At 45.2% G+C, this 19319-nt stretch overlaps 1 protein-coding gene and 1 long non-coding RNA gene across 13 annotated transcripts in view; one reads left to right on the top strand and one right to left on the bottom strand.

Annotated features, from left to right (window-relative positions):
- Window positions 1–1740, bottom strand: part of AFDN (afadin, adherens junction formation factor) — a 138853-nt gene extending 137113 nt beyond the window's left edge. For 7 of the 12 annotated variants that reach the window (XM_033836589.2, XM_033836594.2, XM_073789842.1 and 4 more), the window contains exon 1: window positions 1358–1739. In XM_033836589.2, the coding sequence (XP_033692480.1) occupies window positions 1358–1462 (105 nt within the window). In that variant the 5' untranslated portion in view covers window positions 1463–1739. Of the gene's footprint in view, window positions 1–1357 lie in introns of all 12 variants that reach the window. The other 5 variants (XM_033836593.2, XM_033836597.2, XM_033836595.2 and 2 more) reach the window with 1 other exon arrangement.
- A 20-nt stretch (window positions 1741–1760) lies between these two features.
- On the top strand, window positions 1761–3185 carry LOC117307531 (uncharacterized). Its single transcript, XR_004521307.2, has 2 exons — window positions 1761–1928; window positions 2909–3185. It is a non-coding gene; the product is annotated as an uncharacterized lncRNA (long non-coding RNA).
- Window positions 3186–19319: the final 16134 nt, after the last annotated feature.

Here is a 19319-nt window from a genome sequence, read left to right as displayed (position 1 = left end):
CTGTGAATCAGGAGTAACCCAGCGTCGGTGTTCAAATTGGCAACCTGAACCTAATAATTTATATTAGTGTTCAACTAAGGAGTAAGATGAATGGCTCTGCCCAGGAAGACAGAAGAAATGGATCTTTCCCACCACAGGCAAAATCAAGACGCTGAAAAGGTGAAGGTCAAGTTTACTCAGAAATATAAACTGGAGTTTAATGATAGGGATTAAATTTCATGAGAATGTTCAAATTTGCCAAACAGTATTGCTGCCCAAAAGCTGGCATTTTAGTAAATAATACTAACTTTGAACTACCTACTACAACAAATCAGAAACAGATGCTATTAAAATAATTTCCTAAGAGGACGTAAATCCTCTGTAAGGTGTATTTCGTGTGGCTAAAGTCTGTGCAACTACAGCCTGAGCGCTAGCTGGGATGAATCGGTTTTCAGGGTCCCTCCCTGACCCTCACCTCCACTCCCATCCCCCACCTCCCCCAGACCGGCGGATGGGGACCAAACCTATTTTTTTTGTTGTTTTTTTAACTGTTGGGAACTCTTTCAGCAGCTTTGCTATAAACAACTACCATTGTCCCAGGCCGAGAGCAAGAGAGATTTCCTCCTTTTCCAGGAGCACGCCCAGGACCAGCCACCACCCCCGCCCCCGCCCAGCCCCTCCCCCAGTCCCTCCCCCTCCCTCGATCTCCCCCCCCCCCGGTCCGGGCACCCTCCCCCAGCCCAGCCCCCCTCCCCCTCCCTCGATCGTCCCCCACCCCCACCCCCAGCCCAGGTCCTCTGCCCCACCCCCTCCCTCGATCTTCCCCCCGCCCGGTCCGGGCCCCCTCCCCCAGCCCAGGTCTCCTCCCCCCCCTCCCTCCCCTCCCCCTCCCCCTCTCCAGCCTGGGTCACCGCGGACGCGCGCACGGCCGGCGCGGGGAGGGGCGCCCTCCCGTCCACCTGAGCGCAGGCAGCGAATGGGAGGAAACCTTCTTTCCACGGGAGTTCAATTCCGGGCCGCGTTATCAGCAGAGCCGCACAATTGGAACAACTATCCCGATATTTACTTTACGCTCCCGGCCGCCAACCCCCAAGTTCCAAACCCACCGCGGCGGCCGCGGTCACATGCTCGCGCGTCCCGGTGACAAAGGTCCGCGGGCCCGGGCCGAGCGCCGCGACCCCGGCTGCGGGCGGGGAGACCCGCGAAAGACGTCCCCGCCACGCCCGCCTCCCCCGCCCCCCGCCGGGGCACAGGTGACCGCGCTCCGCCCGCGCCCGGCGCGGCCACCCCGGGTGCGGGGGCGCGGCCGGCGCGGGAGGGGGTCCCGGGGGGCGGAAGGGCGTCGCCGGGGAGGGGGGGACCCCGGCCGGCTGCGTACCTCGGTGGGCTGGCTGATCTCGAACAGGTCCAGCCGGTTGGCGTTCCAGTGCTGGATGATGTCGGCCAGCTTCCGCCGCTCCTCGTCGCGGCCGCCCGCCGACATCCTCCGGCCGCGCTCGCCCGCCCGCCCGGGCCGCCGCGGGGTCGGGGCCGGGTCGGGGTCGGGCGGGGGGCCACGCGCCTAGGTCTGCGGGCCCGGCTCGGGGCTCGGCCCCGCCGGCCGGCGCCCCGCGCTCCCGGCTCCGCGCGCCCGGTTCCGCGCTCCCGGCTCCGCGGCCGCGTCCGGCCGCCTCAGCTCTCGAGCTCTTGGGCTCCGCGGGCTCCTCAACCGCCTCCACCGGCCCCGCTCCCCGCCGCAGCCGCCTGCCCGCCCCGCGTCAGCCCGCCGGCCGGTGTGTGCCCCGAGCGCCCGCCCCCACGCGCCACCGCCCCGCCCGCCGTGCGCGCCCCCGCGCCCGCGCGCCCGCGCCCGCACCTCCGGCCTCCGCTAGGTGATGCTGCGCCCGCCTGCGCGCCGCGCCGCCCGCCGGGCGGGGCTGGGTTCCGACGGTCGGTACCGGGTCCGACTGGTGAGCCAGGTTCGGACCGTATCGGGTTCGAGCGGACGGTACCGGGTCAGACGGGCGGGCGGCCGGGTTCGGACGGTACCGGGTTCAGACGGGCGGTACCAGGTCCGACCGGTGGGCGGGGTTCGGATGGGCGGTACTGGTCCGACTAGGGGGCCAGGTTCGGACGGTGGGTTCAGACGGGCGGGCTGGGTTCGTATGGTACCGTGTGGGGACGGGTGGTATCGGATCCAGCTAGTGGGCGGAGTTCGGACGGGCGCTGCCGGGTCAGACGAGCGGGCCAGGTTCGGCTGGGCGCGCTGGGCCGTGGAGGCCGCAGGACTGGGACTCGCAGAGCCCCTCTGGGCGCTGATCGCACGGGGCCCCGCAGCGCCCCATGCCCGTGTGGGCTCTGGGGTGACTCCCGTCTGCTGGGCCTTCCTTCCGAGGGGGGGCGCGTCTGTCGTGGCGCTGCGGGTCCCCCCGCCCCGGGGCTGGGCCCCCACGTCGGTGTTGGTCCCACGGTGTCCGGTCGGAGCGGCCTCCTGGCTGCGTGTGGATCAGAAAACACGTCTTCTTGCAGGACCAGGTTGCAGCCTTAGGTGACGGGGTCCCTCGAGGTGCCCCCGGGCGCGGGGAGATGCTGCCTTTCCACAGCGCTAGAGCCTCCGAGTGTCCCGGTGCCTCTGCAGACCTAACATTCATTTCAGCAGCAAGTTTCGTCCATTTTAGGAATATTTATTTCATTAGGTGTTTTCTCTTTAATTCTCCTCCCCCCCCGTCGCCCCCCGCCAAAAAAAAAAAAAAACAAATTTGGCAGCAGAACACCTGCCAGCAGACATTTATTTCCCCCGTGCAGTGCTGGGCCAGGTGAAGTCAGTCTCCTGTGTTATCTGTGATGTGTTGCAACAAAAACCTTCATCTCTGAAATACCACAGCTAAGTGATGAAAACAGTGAGCTACATTTGACAAAGCCTCTTTATTCTTGTCATTGTCTTTTCCAGTGTGAGATGATTTTTCCCTCCACCAGTTGGATTTCTTCTCTTCTGGGAAAGACGAGAATTCTACCATCCCTGCTGGGTTCTGTCTTCAGCTCTCTTTTCTGCGGCACTAGTACAGTTCAGCTTCATAAGGAGGCTTTTCAGCAGAGAAGCCTGCGGGGTTGAACCAGTGCCATGGGGGAATGAATTCTTCAATAGATCTCCAGCCTCCTTTCTCAAAATTAAAATGTGGTGACTTGCGGAAAAGCATATGTATATAAACGACACATCTGTGTTCTGACATTCTGTTCCTTTATGCTTTTCAGTTCCTGTGCTTCTTTATAGACTCAAGTTGTTTTTTGTTTTGGGATTTTGTTTGTTTGTTTGTTGTGGTGAACACCACAGTGTCCATACAGCTCAGAACTGTCCAGCTAAGTTCCACACATGCTGTGCGGGTCATCAGCTATAGTGTCAGCTGAATTATAACAGTAAGAACTTTATTCCTGACTATGCTATTAGCAAGAATGACTTGGCTCTTAGAGCAAAGAATTAGTTTGCAAAGCCAGCAATTAGTTTGCTGGTGTCTGAAGTAAGTACATGTAGAAAATTTAGTATTGCTAGAAAATAAGTATGGGCTCCCTGCAGTGTTGTTTTTGTAATAAACGTGTGTAGCATACATGAAATGCCTACAGTTTGATGCAGGACATGTAGAAGGCTCTAAATCAATGTTAGTTATTACTGTTTTTCTGACTCATTAAAAATCCCCATTGGCATTGTGTGAGTGGCGGATGAGTATACAGTTCATAGTAGGTCCCAACCAACATTAGTTTCTTGACAAAGGTTTAAAAGCAAGGTGAGACCCATAGAGTACATATGATTACTAACTCATGAAGACTCTTAGAACTGGTACATTTAGGCCATGAAAACCTTCAAGCTCACAAATTCTTCTACTAATTGTAAGAAGTATACTGAGCCATATGTTAATTTTGTAAGTACACGTGCTATCCATCTTCTATTCTCATGGCACTGCTGAGTTCTGATACGTTTCAGAAATCATATTTAAGTGCTATTCAAGAGATACTGTATAAAAATTAAGTCACGTGGGATTTTTTTATTAAACCTGCCATGTAGACAGAGGAACTAAGGTGTGGGGTGAGAGACCAGACCGAAGGTAAACAGAGCTTCATTGGGTGAGGTTTAAATCAGATTTTTTAATCTGAGTACCCATTTTAAAAATTTTATTTTGCAGTGTATATATTTACCTTTTGGTTTTCTTTTTCTAAGTATTATTTTATTTTTAGCTACACTATTAAGAGCTCCTGTTTAAGTCAGCACTGATCTACAAATAGTTCTAAATATCTCTAAAACTTAAACCTACTTAACACCTTGCAGTATCTTGTAATGGGGATAAATATATAAGAACAAATAAATAATGAAAAATTTTTAATTCTGGTTAAGCTTTGAACATTTAAAAATATTTTTGGAAACATTATGAAACCCAGCTTCTGAGACCAACCAAATGGAATAAACTTATTCCTGCTGCAGTTTTCACAGGCTCTGGAAAATAGAAAATGCCAGGGAAAAGATCAGGAACTTAATCCATCTCAGAAGAAAAAAATGGTACAAATATATTAACAGTATTTCACTATATTAGCTATATTTAATGACCTATAGGTCATTTTCTAGCTGCCAATAAATTTCATATTTCAGTAAATTAACCAAATTTTAAAATATTTCATCCTGTAATTGACAAAGCATCTCATAAGCTTTTTATTAGCTATATCAATTCAGAGGATGGTCTTTAAACAAAAAGTAAAGGGATATAATAAAGGTTCAAACTGAAGAATTTCTAGGGTAGACTACCTTCCACAGTAGCTTAAGCAAGTGAAAGTTAATTTAGTTAGCTAATCTAGAAAGTTAAATAACCAAACTCTTCCTTTGCCTAACCCATGACTAAAGAGGTCAGTGTGGCTAATTTAGTTTAAAAAAGAGAGAGAGAGAAATTCCAGAGGATAAAGTCTCAAGAAATAAGTAGGGTATGTGCTACTTTATTGGATAAATGGAGAAATGTATCTTTAAACTCTTCTTCATTATATTCCAATGTTCCTGATAATTAGTTAAATTTTAGATTACCTAATAGAATTCTCAGGAAACAAGATTTCAGAGAAAGAAGAGATTAAAAAGCCCTTAAAATAGGAAATTTATCTTGTTTAAAAAATTAGATATTACTAATGCAGAAAGACTTCTGTGGTTAAATGTGTTCTCTAGCATTTTATAACCTAAGATAATGCTGAAAAAAAAAACCAAATCTAAAACAGTTAAATAAGATATTTACACTGAATACAAAGAAAATAGCCCATGTGTGTCTGTCTGTATATGTGTGTCCATATGTGTTGCGAGTGTCCCTGTGTTCAGTGTGTGTGTGTGTGTGTTAGCGGGAGAATCACAGCCCGTGAACATGGCTCACGCCCCTTGCAATGTGTTGGAAAGCTGCTTCGCGCACCTTGTTTGTGTCCACAGCCCCAGGTGTCGGGACCCAGACTCTGTCTCTGCTCCCACTGCTGAGTGTCCCACAGAGCTTCACGTGCAGTGGTGTCAGGCACATCACCCCAACTGGGTGAGCATGGCGTGCTGAGGGGCCACTAGCGCACAGCGTCCACGGCTGCTGGCAGCTCCCGGTGGACCGCTGCTCAAGTGAGGGGTCTTCACAAGGGCAGTTTCCTCAGCGTGGAGGCCTTGGGAGTTTTCCATCAGCCTTTCTCTTTTCTCGTGACAATAGTCCCCAAAACTGGGGCTAGACGAGGAAAGTGTTTCCCTCATTCCTGAAATTGAGGCCTCGAGTTCCTGAGCAGCCTTTATAGGACTCTATCGACTGGCTGCCGCTGACAGGACAAAAGCCAAACAATGTAGGCATCATTAGGGAAACCAGGTTCTAAGATGAGCTAAATGTAATAAAACTGACTCCCGGCCCAATTTTCACAGACTCCAGAAAATAGGATCAGGAAAAAGGTCAGGAACTTAATAGACCTAAGAAGACAAATGGTACAAATATATCAACTGTTCTCTGTGTCTCATGCCCTTTCTTGCTAGAAAACGGGTATTTATATATATATATATATATATATATATATATATACACATATATATACAATACTTGTAATATATTATTTATATAAATATAAGAATATAAATTTTATATAATTGTGTGATATATAATATATGCTGAGGTATAGCATATACGTAATGTTTTCCTGGAAGCATTTTTAAATGCAAACTCCCATTAAATTGTACTTAAACAAATAAAAACATACCATTAAATGCTTTACCAGCAGTAAAACTAAGAGAAACCAGAGAAGAAAGTGTTGACAAGTGTCTTGTCCGTGGGAAACCCAGGAGTGGGACATCCCCAGACTTCCCCCAAGCCAAATCTCTTCTTCATCCACCAGCATCTCTGGAAATCCGAAATACCACATTTCAGGTGTTTGCTTTTGGAATTGCAGTGCAACTTACGCACTTTTGAAAGTGCCGCTGACGTTTGCAATAATTCCATGAGAAGCGAAAAGCTTGGGTAAGGCTCCTGTCATGATGGTTTGTAGGTCTGTGCTCTGAGGCTCCCGTGCCACACATATACCTGCTCTAAATACACACGAGTGAAAGACGAAAAAGAAGGAGAAAATGTAAGTTCAGAGGGCTCTTGAAACAACGTGACCAGCTCTGAGGACTGGTGTCCAGACACAAGTGCACAGTGGTGAGAGGGGCCGGAGGAGCCGTCCTGACAAACCCAGGGGCCCAAACCCGGTTGGTGCTGCCAGAAGCTGGGCTCCTGTCGGGTCGTGGGCACCAGAGTGCTCACGGGAGGAGAGAAAACCTTCATACAGCCTCTGGCCTGGAGCTGAGCTGAGCCCTGCAGTGGCTACATCTGGGATGCCTCCGGTCGAGATAACACGACTCGCTCCAGGAGCAGGGCCCCCAGTGGACCAGGTCAAGGCCTTCGTTAGCCAGAGGCAGGGGTGAGCAAAGGGGCACAGCAAGAGAGACCATGGGAGAGAGTCCCCCACCTAGGATGAGCTGACAAGCCCAATATGCCAATACCCACGTGTAAACCGAATGCTAAGGGACCATCAAAAGCAGCAATCTAAAGATGAACTCACTCCAGACAAAATAATAGAACAGTCTAGAAAAAGCTTTAAATGTTTAGGGACCTTAAGGGAATATATGATGGAATAAATCCATAAAAAGGGATCAGAAATTGTGAAATAAGGAACTCACAGAAATAAAACAAGAATGTATTTTTAAAGAACGAATTAGAGGGCTTCCCTGGTGGCGCAGTGGTTGAGAGTCTGCCTGCCGATGCAGGGGACACAGGTTCGTGCCTCGGTCCGGGAAGATCCCACGTGCCGCGGAGCGGCTGGGCCCGTGAGCCATGGCCGCTGGGCCTGCGCGTCCAGAGCCTGTGCTCCGCAACAGGACAGGCCCGCATACTGCAAAAAATAAAAATTAAAAAAAAAGAACCAATTAGAAATCCTAGAAATGATCCATTTAGGGGTTGACATAAAAAGCACAATAGAAGGAAGAAAAGTGCTGAGAAACACCTCTGGAAGGTAGAATGGAAAGAAAGATTTTTAAAAAATAAGAGTCTGGGGCTTCCCTGGTGGCGCAGTGGTTGAGAGTCCGCCTGCCGATGCAGGGGACACGGGTTCGTGCCCCGGTCCGGGAAGATCCCACATGCCGCAGAGCGGCTGGGCCCGTGAGCCATGGCCGCTGAGCCTGCACGCCTGGAGCCTGTGCTCCGCAACGGGAGAGGCCACAACAGTGAGAGGCCCGCGTACCGCAAAAAAAATAATAATAAAAAAAATAAGAGTCTGTAAGAGACAAGAATAGTCTGGGAGAGGTCAGTCTCATCTCATCAGAATTCCAGGGGAACAGAGGGAATGGCAGAGAAGCATAATTAAAGCAATAAAAGCTGGGAAATTTCCAGAATGTGAGAAACAAGAGTCTTCAGATTAAAAGCGCTTTCAAACGTGGATCAGGATGAATGAGACTAAATACACACCTGGACACAAAGTAGGGAAACTATAGGGTAAAAGGTCAAAGTGGAAATGTTACAAGTTACCTGGGAATGGACTGAAAACGGAGGGGAAAGTGGAGTGTCAAAGAGTGGACCCAGAAAACAGTCCCTGGTTTTGGGGGAGCAAACCGTATCTGAGAACACTTACTTCTAGCCACTTGCTCACTTCTCTATATTCTAAATGCCCTATTTCAGTCGAACCATTTCCACACTTTGGCGTGCGTGGGTGAGTGATCTTCAGCAATACCACAAAGATGTAGGTGAGCGCACACGGTACGAAACACAGGCAACCTCTGCATTAGGGCTGTGTGGTCGGATCAGAATTTCCTGGGGAGTTTTTTTTGCAACTTCCTTATTATAGAAGCATCTCAGTGATACATGCAGGCATAATGAGAAACCCCTCCTCCGTCCCCACGCATCACCCAGCTCCAGCAGTTACCACAAGCCTGCTTCATGGACCCGCTGCCCTCTTCCCTCATCCCTGATGAGGGAAGACATTGTGTTGTTTCATTAGTGTTTAATTAAAACAAAAAACAGACATTGTGTTGTTTCATTAGTGTTTCAGATGTATCTTCAGAAGACTAGGACTATTAAAATATATATTCCCCTCCTGTTATTATACCTTGAAAACAAACAATAAGACTCAATAACTACTGACTCTGTTCTCATTTCAGAGGACTTTTTAAACCTATGTGTTTCCTCAGCCCAAAATCCCAGACACAGAACCAGAATGCGGAGCGAGTCCAGGAGTCTGTATATCTGAAGTCTCCCTAAGTGATTCTGAGAGTCAGGGCTGATAATCGCTGGCTCAGATGACTGTTTAGGTCCTTTCTGACCTTGAGACTATGACTTTTCCAATGTCACACATCTGCGGTCACACCTCTCCTTTCTCCTGGGTGAGGCTGGTTCCATTATATCACTGAACTAGCATGGAAGTCAATTTTATGCCTGTGATCAGAGGCGTTAGAATGAGAAAGCAGCTTTGGGGAAGGAGTCAGATTCTGCAGTGTGAGATCCATCCCTTCCACGAATCGTAGGACAGTGAGGGGGGTCCTTGTAGCTCTCGGAGGCTCAGTTTCTCAAGCAAAAAATAGCCTTCTTGATGGCAATGACCTGAACAGCCCACCTAACGGAGGCTTCAACAAGGTTTAAGTTAAAGTAAGCACGTGAATGTATTCTCCAAGTGTCCGTGGGTGTAGAAATGTCTTCAGTTTAGATTTGAATATTGGCACTGCAGGGGATAAAAAGGTACATGAGAAAAAGGAAAGTCCAGAAAAGCTTTTTTTTTTTTTAATGGACTTGGATGGGAGTAAAACAGTACAGAAGTATTCATGCTTATGTATGTGGAAAAAAGAAAAATCATCAAATATTAACTTTTTATGCATATTTTAATTATTCAAAGACACTGCATTAGAACTTCTATTTGCTCAGAATGGCGCCGTAAGCCTTGGGCGGGTTTCAAGCCATAGAATTAAGGAATTGACATCATCTGCCTGTATTCTTGTTGGGGTTTTTTGCTACAATTGTTCTCACTGCAACACTGGATTTGGTACGTTACGTACTGTAACATTTTAAACTTCTAGGTGTAGGGGAAATAGGTGCTCCTCTCTTCTCTCCTAAGTTACTAAGCCGCCTTTCCAGCCGTTTTCCATCTGCAGGGTTCACGGTGTCTTGCTGCCGTTCCCTTCCCCCCTCCCCCCCGTCACATGGCTGCTCTGAAGGCCTGGCTTAGGCGCGTGTCACTCTGATCTTAGTGTTGTCCCTGACTCTTCCTCCTCTTTCATTTTCCATATCCTACTGGGCTCCCATCCTAGCAGTTCTTTCTATGACTATATACCCTCCTGTTGGGTTCTTTGCTGCATCCTCTCCTCAGTTCAAACTGTCCCCATCTTCCCAGCACACTCCTCTGATCATGTCTCTGTTCACCCTGAAAAAACCCTAGCACTCAGCCCAGTTCACTTTTCAGCTCAGTTTCCTACTGTTCCACGTGTGAGTTCCAAGCAGATCGTCCCCCTCCCATCTGACGAGCATGCCTCTGCCCACTGCCTGCCAGCCTTGTTCATCTCCCTCCCTCCACTGGGAATGCCCCATTCAGACCCCCCGGTTGAAATCCCAACCATCTCCCTTAGACGTTAGCTCTGTGGACTGGTTTCGATTTCCCTCTCCTAAGCACACAGAATGTCACCTTGCACGTGTGATGTCAGCTATGGCCACGTGACTTGTTTTGGTCAATGAAATGGTGTAGACGCAAATGGTGTATGTCTCTTCTGGGTGGAAGACCCAGTGAGTGACCACCCAGCCCTGTCTTCCCTGGCTGCAGTGACCGAGTCCCCGTAGGAGTGAAGGTGCCGTAAAATCGATCAGCCGGTCTCAGCCCCGGCTGACCCTGCAGAGTCCCTGGGCCCCGCAGTGGGCGTTAAGCGCTGAAATGTGGGGCCAGTGATTACTAGGGCACAATGTGGCCTGTCTTCAGTACCGCCGACTTCCAGACCCAGGCCCACGCCCTCGCAGAAGTGCTCCCCGCTGACCACAACTGCAGGCCCCTCCTCCCGGTGGACCCGTGCAGGTGGTCTGTACCTCTGTTAGCAATCGTAACCCGGTGTGATGGAGACCACGGGCTCAGAGTCGCACAGACCCCTCGTTGAATGTCAAACTGCTGTTGGCCACTAATGCCCAATTCTCTTTCTGAAACCCAGTTTTCTTGTCTAAATAATTGGCAGGATGCCTCAGAATTGTGAAAAATGAATGAACTACAATCCTGCAATCATATAGATGCAGTGTTCCCTAAATGGGAAACCTTTACATTGACATCGTTTTCTCTTCTTGGTATAGAAAACGCACTAACCTTAAAGTAATTTCAGAGAGTAAGATTTTATTTTTATCTCTCTGTGATGTATAGAATAATTACAAGACTGCACAGATAAATTTTTCTGCCCAATATTTTCACCAGTTTGATTATTTTTTACCAGCTTGATTTTTTTAAAAATAAGGCACAGATATTGATACATATTTATTTTTTAAGGTAGTTACCAAGACAAAACATAACTATGTAAATAATTTGATTATATTATTACACAATAATATTATCTTTTAAAAATAAATTTTAGATTGAGTTTTCACAAGAAAAATCAATTTAAAGAACCAATTTTCAGGGCTTCCCTGGTTGCTGAGTCATTAAGAATCACCTGCCAATGCAGGGGACACAGGTTCAAGCCCTGGTCCGGGAAGATCCCACATGCCGTGGAGCAACTAAGCCCTTGCGCCACAACTACTGAGCCTGCGCTCTAGAGCCCGCGAGCCACAACTACTGAGCCGGCGTGCCACAACTCCTGAAGCCCACGCGCCTAGAGCCCGTGCTCTGCAGCAAGAGAAGCCACCGCAATGAGAAACCCGTGCACCACAACAAAGAGTAGCCCCCGCTCGCCGCAACTAGAGAAAGCTCACACGCAGCAATGAAGACCCAATGCAGCCAAAAATAAACGAAATTAATTTATTAAAAAAAAACCAATTATCAGAAAAGATGAAAATCATAGACTGAAAAATTTTAGTTGTTCATATAATGGGTCCAGTTTCCTTTGACCTGAGTATCTATTTTGAAAAGTATGACAATTTTTGGTTTCAAGGGTTTGTTTGTTTAATGAAGACTTACTTAAATATCAAGGTCAAAATGAATAAATATAGAGTAACTCGCATTTTAGATTAGATTGAAGCAATTTGTTGTTTAGATACGAAATTCTTTAAAATAATTATATATTAATACGTCCCAAGACCATGACTTTTTCACTAGGCTAGCAGGAAGCCACAGCGCGGTCAGGAATATATGACTAACTAAACAGTATTAGGATTAGGTACTATGTAGTTTGAGTATTTCATGGTTGTAATTCCCATGAGAAGCTTAAGATATCGTTAGCATCTTTTAAAACATTAATCTCAGCAGCTAGTTATGAGAGAACTTTCTATGATTCTGCCCTTTCATTTGCACTGGGATTCCAGAAACAAGACTCTTTTGGCTTAATAACAAGAGTTTTTTCAAGAAGCACACAGTTTATTAATTTCCCACACAGTTATTAAATAAAGAAGACAGGATTACAGTTTGAGTTTCAATTTATAAATATAGTAAACTGGCAATAGAGTAAAAAATAAACTTCTAGGGGGCTCTGTAGCCAAGAGTATATATATAACAAAGTATCCAGCAGATATATACCCAATTACAAGTAAGAGTTATGTTCTACCTAGAAACTATTTGTCAAAATTTAGTAAATTCATGAAGAGATGCCCATTCAAAGACAAATGCCAAAAAATTATTTTCTTTAGTTTAATAATTTGGTTTACTTGTTGCAAGGCAATTATAAGGAGTGGCGAGGCAGGGTGAATTCCCGCTTTAAAAAGGTACATTCTAAGTACTTTCAGTCTTGTACAATTTTCTACACAAATCTACACCGTCACAAGCAGCCCCTATTCTGAGATCACGTAGACTGCAGATTAATGTGAACGAATGTTAATATTTTAAGCCAGCAGTTGGCAAACTACAAGCCTGTGGGCCAGATTCAGCCTGCTTTCCGTTTTTGTATGACCCACGAACTAAGAATGCTTTCACATTTTTAAATGGTTAAGAAAAAATAAAAATGAGAGGTGACGTGAAACAAAATATTCATTCAGAAACCTAGATATATGGTATTAGCTAATAAAGAGATATTAAGTTACGGAAGTAAAAGGGGAGGAAAGTATTCACTTCTCATCAGATGGGACTTGATTTCACTATACTTGCCTTGCTGAAACCAAGAAGACATCCGGTTCACAGCTGTTCTTGGAGGGCAGTGATAATTAGCCCAGGGAAAGTGTTCTAGTCCAAAATGAGATTCTCGGGGTTTTCTACTGGCAAGCCAGGTGTCCAATATTTGGGGATATTTATAATTATAATGCATTCTGAAAGATCCAGCAACTGCCGACTACACCATTGATTGAAAAAAAATCCTTCTATTCCTGTGCATGCTGCCACCCTTGCCGTAAATCAGGTGTCCATATGTGTGAGTCTGTTTCTGAACTAGTTATTCTGTTTCTTTGGTCTTTGTGTCCATCGTTACACAAAAAAACTGCCTTAAATCTGAAAAAGACTATATATATATATATATATATATATGTATACACACACATATATATAACTGAATCACTGTGCTGTCCACCTGAAACTAACATGACATTATAAATCAACTATACTTCAATTTAAAAAAACTGCCTTAGTTACTGAAACTTTATAATAAATTTTGACATCTGATAGACTAAGTCCTTCCACTGTGTTCTTTTTACTAGAAGCCATCTTGGCTCTTCTTGAGCCTTTGTGTTCCCAAGTAAATTTTAGAATCAACTGTCAATTACCACAAAAAAATCTAGCTGAGATTTTTATTGGGGTGGCATTGAATTTACAGATTAATTTGAGTAAAACTGATATAATAAAAACATTTCTAATCCATGTACATGGTATACCCCCCATTTAATTAGATCATATTTACTTTTTCGCAATGATGTTGTATAGTTTTTTCTGTGTGGTTCTTGTTCAACTTTTTTTAGATTTAGTCCTAAATATTTGATTTTTTTATGGTATTGTAAATGATATGTTTCCAGCTGTTTTCCAGCTGTTCTATTGCTTGTACGTAGAAATACATTTGATTTTTAAAATAGTGACTTGTGTTTAATGACTTTGCTAAGTTCATTTATTCATTCTAATAATTTTTGTTTTCTACATGCACAATCATATATCTGCAAACAATGGCAGCTTTGTTACTGCTTTTCCAACATTTATATTTTTATTCCACTGGCTAGAACTGATAGTTTAATGATGAATAGTGTTGGTGACACCAAACATTCTTGTTTACTTCCTAATCTCAGGTGGAAAAGTTTCAAAATTTCACTATTAAATATGTTTTCAAATTCTCTTTACCATGATGGTGACGTTTCACTTTATTCCTACCTTCAAAAAATATCTGTTATTGTAATAATGAAATATAAGTTTATCCCTGGATGCTGAGAGATTTTCCTTTCAAATCATAAGTGGATTAAATGATTTCACATGGTTTTTCTTTATCAAGTCTATGATCACATAATTTTTCTTTTTAGAAAAAATAATGTTAATATGCTACTCCCAGGAATGAACCCCAAATTTTGTGACGTGTTATCCTTTTTATACTTTGCTATATTTGATTTGCTAATACTTTATTTATAAATTTTAGATCCATATGCATGAGGAATTTTAGCCTATCACTTTAGTTTCTTATAATGTCCGTTTAGATTTTGAGGTCAAACTTATGTTAGTCTCATAAAAATTACTTGGAAGTGTCCCCCTTTTTCTCTTTGATCTTCCCTACCCCTCTTTAAACATTTGGATTTGACTTAGGCCTGGAGTTCTGTTTTGAGATGGAAGGTGGCGGTGGGGAGTGAGGTGGGGATGTTTTGAATTCAGATGTATGTGCTGAGATTTCTGTTTCACTAACCCTTTCAAGGAGCTGAGTCTCAGCTTTATTTATTAGCATCAGTCATCTAAGAGGGACGTGAATTCTGGGAAACGTTGAGTATCTGGTTGAGAACACAAAGAGACTCAAATTATTGGAATGGAAGTTGGGCTTTATTGATATTTTTCAGAACGTTCAGCAAATTTTTTAAAATACTCACTTTATTGAAATATAATTCACATACCATAAAATTCACCTTTACAAGTGTGTAGTTCAGTGGGTTTTTGGATATATTCACAGAGCTGTGCGACCATCACCGCTAATATCAGAACATCCTTCCGCCCCAAACCTATTGGCAGTCAGTCTTCACTTTGCCTAACCCCACAACCCAGGTAAACCACTAATCTTTCTGTTTCTACTTTTACGCCTATTTTCGACATTTCATTTAAAAGGTGTCATACAACCTGCGGTCTTTTGTGACGGGCTTCTTTCACTTCACTTAGCATGTTTTCAAGGGTCATCCTGTTGCAGAATAACTTTGTTTTAAAATGAAAAAACTCACCATACAAATCCTATAATATGATCAAAATGTAACCATTACTACTACAGTATTAGACTTAGTTATCCCTGCCCAGTGTGCTTCCTAAGGTGTTCATATTTATAATTAATTTTATAGATTAACACATTCTCGCCTTAGTTCATTTTGCTGAAAGGAAAAAAAAAATCAAGTTGCAGGATAAGTTTGTACAATTAATATTTCGAAAATGCATTCTTAGTCAATGAAAAAATCTTCCTAAGTTATTAAATATAACTTAAAAATCGGCTAATGTATTTTGTATGATATAATTATTAAATTGAAAGCTTTAGTCAAAAATAGAGTATAACATATCTTGCTTTTCTATACAAATTAAGAATGTAAAACTTCACAGCTAATCTGAGAAGCTTTAATTTGGAAACATTTATGTCTGAGGTTTCATGAGTTGTCAAGATTCTACTCAAGTCTGGAAGAAAATATATACAACACATACACCTGGGGAGGGGAGAAAATGAGGATTACAGTGGATCACAAGGCAGTATCTTGACTGTGGTGATATTTTCATGGGTGTGTACATATGTGAAAACTAAAAAAATTATACTCTTTAAATATGTGCATCTTATTTTATGTTAATTATACCTCAATAAAGCTGGCAGAAAGATTCTGCACTATCTGAAAACCAAATCATGTTATATGTCTAGTAAATGTCATGCACTTGGTCAAAGTGGTTTCCTGTGTGGTTTTCACTTCCTGAAGTAGTTAGATTTAGGCAAAAATCTGGCCACTTTTTTCTTTCTGATCCTTTTTAAGACCATCTAATTTGGGCAATTTCGCTGCTTCTCTTTTTTTAATGGGCACATATAGCACAAACGTTTTAGAAGTAAATCAGTAGACAATATTGGGAATAAACCATACATTTCAATTGTATAAAATCTTCCTCTGTGTCTAGAAAAGAATTATAATCTTTAAATTTAAATACAATTTTTTTAAAAAGTGTTTTCTGGTAAGAGATCCCTGCAGAAATGCACACATAACAATGACTTAGAAAATCTGTTTATAGACCAGAATAATTTTTTCAATTGGGTTACCGAACTATCGAGAAATATAATATTATTGGCTTTACAAGAAAAAAAATTGCGCGGTGTGCCCAAATTCAGGTGCCACACCATGTAGCATTAAAAATGGCCTGGTCTGAAGAGTCAAAGATTTAAGGGGACACAGAGATCCCTGCTTTGCCTTGCTTTCCAAAGGTGGGACCAAACCCAGTAAGGATGTGCCCTGTCCCTGCTACAATTCTGATTCTCCTGCTGGCTTACTTTCTGTAATTCATGTTCTGCATGTGAAAAATGCAGAATGGTAGTGCTAGGCTGTGAGGCCTGTTTAAAAGGATTGATGGTAATAGGTCTGTCGTTGAGAAGTCTACATACTCAAGGAGCTAGGTGGGAGATTCAGGAGTGTGTGGTATAATGTCTTTTTGTATTAACGAACTGCTGTCTCATGCGGAAGGATGCTGTCCGGCTGTCTGATAGATATGACCTCAGGGATCAGACCCACTTGCACTGGGATCCTGATGCTTCAGCTTAAGCTTGGTGACCCTGAGCAGGTTGGATGCCTCCTCCAGCGTTTAATTTACAAATCTGTAATAACTGGAAGAAGATTGCCCACAGTCAGGAGATGACTGTCCACGGGTCTCTTGTGAGCAGACGCACTGACAGCTTTTGTTACAACGATCTTCCCCAGGTTGGGAGTAAGGCAAACAGTCTGGGGAGACGGAGTGTCTTCCTCCCTCTAATCTGCAAGGGACAGGTTCATTCGCTGTTGTTTGTAATAGGGATAATGTCTCCCTCTGGGGCAGGGGGCAGGTCGTTTGCAACCGATCATAAAAGACTGGGGGCTCCTAGGCGTGGAATTGATCCGCTGGGACACAAACCCAGGATGTGCTGCATCACCCTTGTGGGACTTGGGGGTCAAGGGGGACAGAGGTAGGCGTGGAACTCATGCTGCCTGCTGTGCTGGGAGCAGTAGAGGCCTCTCTGAGCTGGGAGGCTTGTGTCTTCTGCCAGCATCCTTGGCACTGTGCCAGGCTACCCCGTCAGCTCGCACAGAGGGTGAAGTCTCGCGCACTGCCTGTCGCTGACACCCACCTTCGGGTTACTGTGAGGATGGGAAGAGGCACCAGATCACCTTGGCAAATGCTAGTCTCTCAAAAAGATGCTTCCTTCCTCTCTGACACCAAGATTTGGTTTTGTTGACTGTAAATAGTTGTCAACTCATCATTCCTTTCCCTCAGGTTTCAGTTGGTACCTGTGATTAGATTCAAGTTTCACGTCCTAATTATACCTATGAACAACCAGCGTTTTTCTCTCAGCTCAAGTCAGCTGTTCAGATGTCTCCAAGGATAGACCAAGGCTCTCATGTTCAGGTGGTCCCCGAGTATCTGGCATGGGGTGCCTATTTTAAGTGTTATCCATCGAATGTACACCTTATACCGTACAGCATGTTTGTAAGAAAAAATGCAACCAAAGAATGTCCGCCGCGCATTAATTCTGTCTTGTTGTGTTTTCCTATTGTAGTTTACAGGAAACAGAAGAGTAGGCTACGAGTAGATTATAAAAAGGAAAATGAGAAATCATTCTCACTGAGAGGTACCAGGTGCTCGCTCAGGCTTGTGTGACACGGGACTAACTGTGGAGCGCTCCCTGCTGACAGCCTCACACACACTGTGGCGATCTCTCCTGTTTCTAGTTCTTAACTGAAGATCGGACAGACTCCTCTAACTTCTGTGGCCTCATCCGTGCCTGCTGGGCCTCTGCCCGTATTGGATATCGATCATAGGCCACGCTACTACACCCACAAGAGTTACAGCGTTTAGAAATTCTTACCAGAGCTTCTCGTAAAACTTTCACAAGGAAATCATGAAATATTAAACCACGTGAGTTAGCATTTCTTTGTCAAAACATTTTATTGCAACTTCTGTTTAAGGAAAGCATCCAAACCACCAAATTCTGCTTGTGTTTAGTTTCATTGAACGATGTCTTTATAAAGTGTTTCTGGAGAGTTTTCTTTCAAGACCCACTCCCAGAACATGTGCCCTTGGATGTGATTTGCAGTTTGTTGGAGAAGATTTGAGTTTCCTTTTTAGTCTGTGACACATTTCCACATCCAAATGTCTTGTTTACATTTATGATGTTTATGGCTATAGCTGGGGAATGCTCAATGCTAACACAGAACGCATCTGAGAGCAGCCGTTTAACATGCTGTCTGGGCGAGAATAGGCCAGAAGTGCCTGACAGAGGCAGCCTGGGGTCAGCCCGACCCCTGCCCTGAGTCCAGACGCTGTGCACACATTGCTGTTTTCCCCTCACTCGGCTTGCACGTGTGTACCCTCCTCCACACAGACAGTCCCGCCACGGCCACATCCCTGCGCTCTCACTGCTCCCATCCCGGCATCAGGCCCCGCGGCGTCCACGTGAGGACTGGCTGTCTTACGGATGCTTTAGGAGTAGGATTCTATTAAGCTCAAGGCCTGACCTGATGAGGGTCCTTGCAAACGTATCAACGGTGGAGGACGGGATGAAGCAGTTCATAATTCTGTGAATTCATACTTTCTGGCTATCCTCCATCTGCCTTCCCTGGCACCTGCCCTGGGCCCCAGGAGGCTGACCTCTCCCCTGACTGAGTGTGACACTAGGGAACACAGGCTGGAGGCTGTGGGGGAAAAGAGAGCGTGGGGTCTCTCCTGCCCCTGCTACCTCACTTTCTGCCACTCTCAGGGTCCAGCATCACTGGTCCCTCCCCTCCTGTCTGGGGGCAACAGTTCCCCTGTGGCTTAGTTCTGAGATGTCTAGAAGCTTCACTCTATATACACATATATATATACATATGTTTTATTGAGATATAATTCACATGCCATGCGAGTCACCCATTTAAAGTAGACCATTCAATGGTTTGGGCTACATTCAGAGTCGTGCAGCTGTCACCAGCATCAGTTTTAGAACATCTTCATCAGCCCAGAAGAAACCTGGCACCTGCCAGCAGTCACTGTTGCAGCCCCCGGCCCCTGGGCCTCTGGTCTTAGGTGAGCACGGATCCACTCTCTGCCTCTGTAGATGCCCACACTGAACATTTCACAGAAAAGGACGCCTCCAACTTTCACCCCTCCCTCTGTGTTCCCATAACCCTGCCCACATCTGTCTAAATAGCCCCTCCATGAACTCTCTTCTGTTAAACCCTCTGGGTTAGAGTCGCTTTGATCTGCCACAAGATACCCGCCAGGCAGGGAGGCAATGACACTGCTGCTCAGGGAAGTGCTGTGGCCACATGGCTCCATCCCAGAGCCCCCGCCCGCAGAGGCCAAGCTCAGGGCCCTGGAAAGCCTGGAAGCTC

This window comes from Tursiops truncatus, chromosome 12, assembly GCF_011762595.2.
Source record: "Tursiops truncatus isolate mTurTru1 chromosome 12, mTurTru1.mat.Y, whole genome shotgun sequence".
Classification (NCBI taxonomy): Eukaryota; Metazoa; Chordata; class Mammalia; order Artiodactyla; family Delphinidae; genus Tursiops; species Tursiops truncatus.
Note: the sequence above shows the minus strand (reverse complement) of the source record. Positions and strands in the feature narration are given on the sequence as shown.